The sequence below is a fragment of the Pteropus vampyrus genome, unplaced genomic scaffold, assembly GCF_000151845.1.
Source record: "Pteropus vampyrus isolate Shadow unplaced genomic scaffold, Pvam_2.0 Scaffold275, whole genome shotgun sequence".
NCBI classification, from domain to species: Eukaryota; Metazoa; Chordata; class Mammalia; order Chiroptera; family Pteropodidae; genus Pteropus; species Pteropus vampyrus.
The window spans coordinates 229,562-235,526 of NW_011889056.1; the positions used below are offsets into that span (position 1 = coordinate 229,562).

General features: G+C 55.9%; 1 protein-coding gene across 1 annotated transcript in view; it reads left to right on the top strand.

Annotated features, from left to right (window-relative positions):
* Positions 1-5,965, top strand: part of ATP2B3 (ATPase plasma membrane Ca2+ transporting 3) — a 46,693-nt gene that overhangs the window by 16,046 nt on the left and 24,682 nt on the right. The window contains exons 12-14 of the mRNA XM_023520648.1: positions 345-579; positions 5,008-5,187; positions 5,335-5,422. Coding sequence (XP_023376416.1) covers positions 345-579; positions 5,008-5,187; positions 5,335-5,422 — 503 coding nt within the window. The remainder of the gene's footprint in view (positions 1-344; positions 580-5,007; positions 5,188-5,334; positions 5,423-5,965) is intronic.

Here is a 5,965-nt window from a genome sequence, read left to right on the forward strand (position 1 = left end):
CGTGACTCCAGCCTCTGCCTCCATTGTCACATGGCCTCGTCCTTGTGTGTGTCTGTCTCCTTGTGTCCTCTCCTGTTTGTATAAGGACACCAGTCATTGGATTGAGGGCCCACCCTAATCCAGTATGACCTCATCTTAACTTTGCAACCGCCCTATTTCCAAATCAGGTTTATATTCCAAGGTTCTGGGAAGAACATGACCTTGGGAAGACACAGTATTCAGCCCCACGCAAGCAGAGCGCCTCCCTCCTTGGAGAAACCTCTGCCATGTCAGATGGAGGGGCAGATCCAAGCCTGTCCAGACTCTCAGCTGCCCGGACTCCCCTTGCTCTGTCCCCACCCCAGGTGTACCAACATCTTAAATAACAATGGCGAACTACGTGGCTTCCGCCCTCGGGACCGGGATGACATGGTGAAGAAGATCATCGAGCCGATGGCTTGCGATGGCCTCCGCACCATCTGCATCGCCTACCGGGACTTCTCTGCCACCCAGGAGCCTGATTGGGACAACGAGAATGAAGTTGTGGGCGACCTCACTTGCATAGCCGTTGTGGGCATCGAAGACCCTGTGAGGCCCGAGGTAGCCACCCGCCCCTCTGGGAGCAGCCCAAGTTGTTGGCAATGGGGGGAGGGGCAGTGGTTATTCCTATCTGGCCTCCACGGTGTAGCCTTTGGACATAAATGGAAGGAGGGAACGGCCCCTTTTCTCTGTCTTCCCAGCTGTCACACCATAATGATAGGTAGAGTAAACTGGCTGCCCATAGGAGTCTGGAAAGGTGGGCGATGGCAGAGCCTCAGGTCCACTAAGGAGCATGGCCGCCGCAGCCCAGACCAGACCATCCACAACACACTTGACGCTCCTTGTCCTCTCACCTTTGCACCCACATGGAGAGTCTGTCCTGCCCTCTGGAAGGTCCCCTCCTACTTGGTCTCCAGGCCTGGCTCAGGCTCTGCCTCCACCAAGTGAAAGAGGGTGGCAGTTAGAACTTTGACAGCTGTGACACCCGCAGGATTGATGGAAGGAGAGGGAGGAGTCAGCATGAATCCTGGGGCTCTGGTATGGAGAAATGGGGTGGATGGCACTGCCATCGCTGGGCTGGGAAGCCCAAAGGAACACAGGTTTGAGGGGCAGAGTGAGGCAGTTCTCAGTCGAGGGTTTAGTTGGGGCCAAGTAAGGTTCAGGACAATCCTGTGGCAATGTCAAGTGGGCAAGTAGGTGTAAGAGTAGATAGCTCAAAGCAATGGTCCCAGCAGGAGAGAGATTCCAGAAGCATCTTTATATGAGTAATGTCTTGAGGAGCCAGTGCAGCTGGAACAGAGCTGGGAAAAGTCTTCGAAGGAGACTCAAAGGAAGGAGCCAAACAGGGAAGGGAAACCACGAGGGCCATGTGGCTGAAGCAAGAGGGCAGCTTAGCTCGGTCACAGCAGACGTAGGCCCTCAACATTGGGAGGTTATTGGAGACCTTGACCTGACCAGGTTCTGTGGGATGACGACGCAGGGAACCAGCACGTGCAGACAACTTTGCCAATGCCTTTTCTGAAGACAAACAAGGCAGAAGCTGGACAAGGTGGAGAGTGAAGGACCAATGGGGAGAGTCGTCGGTCCTTAAAGATAAGAGATCGTCTAGGGAGGGAGAGCCTCCAGGGCTGGTCCTGGACTGGGGTGTCAGTGGCAGCTGTAGCACATGAAGCATTAGAGGGGATATGCGAGGCATAAGGGGTGCAAGTTGCCAGAGGCGGGAAGGGAGCCTTTCTGTCCTCTCAGGGCCTTTCCCGTGACACTCACCTCATGTCAGAAGCGGAGCCACTTTGATCCTGCTGATTAACCTGAACACATGTATGTGTACCAGCAGCCCTGGGGGGGGTGCTAAGATGAGGGAGGAGAAGCTTCTGGCCTGTCCTCCGGGAGACAAGCATTTACACAGTAGATTATGTATGAAAGACCCACGATTCAGAAGTCAGTACTTGCCATATGTAAACACCGGCTGTGGGTCATCAGTGATGGCATGTCCCGGAATTCCGAGGAGACGCGTGCAGAGGGGAGACACCTGGAGGCTGGCCTGGGAAGAAGCAGACGGTGGCGGAGGGGAGGGGAGAGACTTCCAGACAGAGGAACAGGCCCAGAGAAAGGGACAGTGGGAGGAGCAGCCTGAGAAAACAGGAGAGGTGACTGCTGAGGGTGACAGGGCCAACTCCAAAGACACGGGGGCCAGACCTTTCTTTTCATCAGACCAGGGAGAAACTGAGGCACAGGGTGGAGGAGCGTTGTATCCACACAGCAAAGCTGAGCCATAAAGCTGCGTTGCCCTTGCATAGACCTGATAGCCTTCTCCTTGTGAATGGAACATTTACCCATGCCCCCTTCCCCCGGCATGGCTGCAGGCCTGTGGCTGATGTTCAGTGATGCTCCCAGGGTGGTGGGTGTCCCCTCCTTACATCCTGGGAGGTGTCTACAGTGGCAGCTCTAGACTTTTCCACCCAGCTTACTGGGGCTGTGTGACGCTGCCGGAAGGCTAAAGTTCCTTTGGAGTATGTCACAGACCCAGGAAGGTGACGTTCCTGGACTCTCAAGGCCCTGGCCAAGGCCATTTCAGAAGCATCACAAGCAGCCCGCCCTCCCCTTCCACCTTAGCCGCTTGCCTGGATGGAGGCATGAAGCATGAAGGAGCCCTTCTGGCCTGATTCCCTGGGCCAAAGAGCCCTAATTTCTGGTCGAAATATTTGTTAAATGAACCAAAGCTGACTAAATATAAGACTGGAGGCCTTAGATGTATTCGTAGATCTTCTGGTCCGAGTCGGCTCTTTTACAGAAGTGGCAATGACACCAGACTGGAGGTGATGGGGGCAGATGAAACTGTGCAGAATGACTGCATAAGAGTGCGGTGAGGCCCAGCCCTGCATACCGGGACGTTATTTTTTTTTTTGTAAGTTTTCATCTTAGGAAAACTTTGGACATAAATGGACACAAGGCCCTCGAAGGATATAATGAAGGCTCAGCTGCAGCGGCTGCTGGTGGGCAGAAACATTGGGCAGGGGAAGCTTGAGGCCAGAGATGGCTGCTTGTTTAAAATGGCAGGCCCAGAGAAAGGGACAGCTTCTCTCTGGCTCGACAGTGAGAGTCTGCACAGCAGATGGCACCCACACAGCCAGGCTTTAGAAGGACGGGCAGACCCCACGGAGACCAGCCAGCTGGGTGGGGGCCAAGGAGGGAGCACCAAGGGCCCAGCAGAGTCCTGGGTGCTGATGCAGGCGGATCGTTGGGTGGGACTCTGTTAAACCTTGGAGGCCTAGACAGCAACAGCAGGGGAGGGCCCGGAGGTCTCCGCCCTGGGGGGGCGCAGGGGCCTTGAAGGCAAGCTGTATGAATGGTGAACAGGCCGAGCCAGAGCTGGGCCACAGGGAGACAAGTGAGGAAGGACAGTCGCCCCATGAAGGAGAGGGTACCCTTGGAGGGAGGGGGCCTTCCTTCTACCCACATGTAGCAGGCAAGCAAGGCCCAGGTGCAGGGCTCCCAGGTCTCAGGCTCATCACAGCCACGTGGTGGCAGCAGAGGAGTGGCTTCCAGATGCTTCAGGGGCAGGAGGGAGCTCCTTAGAAGAGGAGCATCTCCCTATAGCTCCTTATCCAGCATCCCAAGAGTCTCAAAGAGCAGACAGTGTCCCTAACGCACATTACAGGGTCAATCAGCATGCGGGACCTCCCAGGTCAGCATCCACCTGCACCCCACCCAGCCTCACCTGCTGCCCACTTCCCCCGGGGTCTCCTGGCTGCCCTGCCCCACTCACACCACCTGGTGGCCCAGCTCACCCCCTGTCCCCAGGCTCCCAGGCCTGGCCGCTGAGCCACATCCAGTACACTGTGCTGTCAAGCTCTCTCCTTGGGCACAGACAGTCCCCAGGACCTCCGTCTCAGCTGGAGCAGTGAGCATCCTTCACGTGGGCACAGTGGGCACATCGGACAGAGCAGGTAGCCAGGTCCCCAGGCTGCACCCCTTGCCAGGGCCATTTCTGAGTATCTATCTCACAGGTCTGGCCCGATCTCTGACCTCCGTATCTGAAATCCCCCAGCTCCTCCCAGCCCTCCACTCTCCGCCGCGTCCAGGCTTGAGCTCTACTCTCTGGGACATGCCACCACCTCCTGGCTGGTCTCAACTCCCTTCAGCCTGTTCTCTACTCAGCACCACGGGGATCTCTTTTTCTTCCCCTTCTTCAGAATCCAGTATTATATTTGGAAAATGGAAATGTGTACTATGCAACCAAGATATGTTCCATTTCCCCTCATGAGTAGTAAGAATACCTTATCATGTAAAACCCGTGACTCTAAATCTTTTAAATTTTATATTGTAAAAAAAAAAGGAAGGGGGTGCCCAGAGTTTGGCCACAAGCCAGCTGACAGCTGGCAGCCTGCCCTGAGTCAGGCCCCAAAGGGACAGGCCCACAGTGGGCCCTGCCATCTGGCAGAGTGGCTGGAGACAGAAGTCCCTTTTTCATCCTTCCAGAGCTGACACAACTGCCATGCCAGCTGGCCTGGTAACTGGGGCCGATCCTGGCTCAGCCGCTCTGGGGGTCCCCATATTGCAGTGGAAAATGAGGTTGATGGAGCCGGGTGATTTCTACAGTCACCTGTCCAGATACGACTCGGACAGCGCCCCTCAACAGAATAATAGCTTCTAGTGGCTTCTCCTAGCCTTGCTTGTGGTGTCAGAGCTTGAATCTGAGTCACTCTTGGTCCCTGGGGCCCAGCACAGTAAAGGAAGCACAGTGAAGGAAGCACCTTGGGGGCTTAGGGACTGAGGGCAGCGCCCTGCTCACTGCCCGCTAGGCTGGTGGCGGTGGCAAAACAGACAGGCTGTTATTCTCCAGGCCTCTTGAAGGCCCACCCCTCTGCAGACGCCCTTCCTCAGTACCACGGGGATGGTGGGGGTGCTACACATTTGGATGGAGGAAAAGGTACAGCCTAGACACAACTATGTCTTGCTTTGATGGCCCACCTCTATTGTCTTTTCCAGGTCCCTGAAGCTATCAGAAAATGCCAGCGTGCTGGCATTACAGTCCGCATGGTGACCGGGGACAACATCAACACAGCTCGGGCTATCGCGGCCAAGTGTGGCATCATCCAGCCTGGGGAGGACTTCCTGTGCCTGGAGGGGAAGGAGTTCAACCGGAGGATCCGCAATGAGAAAGGCGAGGTAGGCCCAGCCCATCTGCCCTCCCACAGCGGGCTGCCTGGCTTTGTCCAAGGTTCTAGCCAGTTGTCCATACTCACCCCCACTCTGCTCAGCCCTGCCTGCCTGCCCACCCAGGCCCTGCAGCTGCTATGTGCTTCCCCCTCCCAGATAGAACAGGAGCGTCTGGACAAGGTGTGGCCCAAGCTGAGAGTCCTCGCCCGATCGTCTCCCACAGACAAGCACACTCTGGTCAAAGGTAATAGAGTGAATTCACTCCTGCTCATCCCCGCCCCTGCCCTTACCTTTTCCAGAGGGAACATAACATTCCCTGGGTGTAGCCATCACCCCAGCATGTTTTCTGGTCCCATACACCCAAAGCCAAGCTCCCGAATGGGTCTCCAGGGCGTGACCAAGAAGTGGGGTCCTCAGCTCTAGACCCTTCACTGCTAGAGAGTTGGCTTGTGTCTCAGAGGAAGTCACTGGCCCGCCCTGAACCTGTTTATTCATTGGGAAAATAGAGGTAATAATTGAGACCCCTTCAAAGGACTGACATGGCGAAGCTCACCCTTCCATTTCTCTGGAAAGGGAGATGCCAGTTTAGCCTGGCCTCTCATCATAACAGATGGAGAAACTGAGGCCCAGGAGAGGGAGGCATTTATCCAAGTCACACAATGCTGGGCCCTTCCCTTCTACCAACTCATGCCACCCTGCATCATCTCACTGGGTGATGGGCCTGCAGGGAGGATGGGGATGGGGCTCCCAGTCAAGGCACAGGAACTTGATCTTGAAGATGACGGGG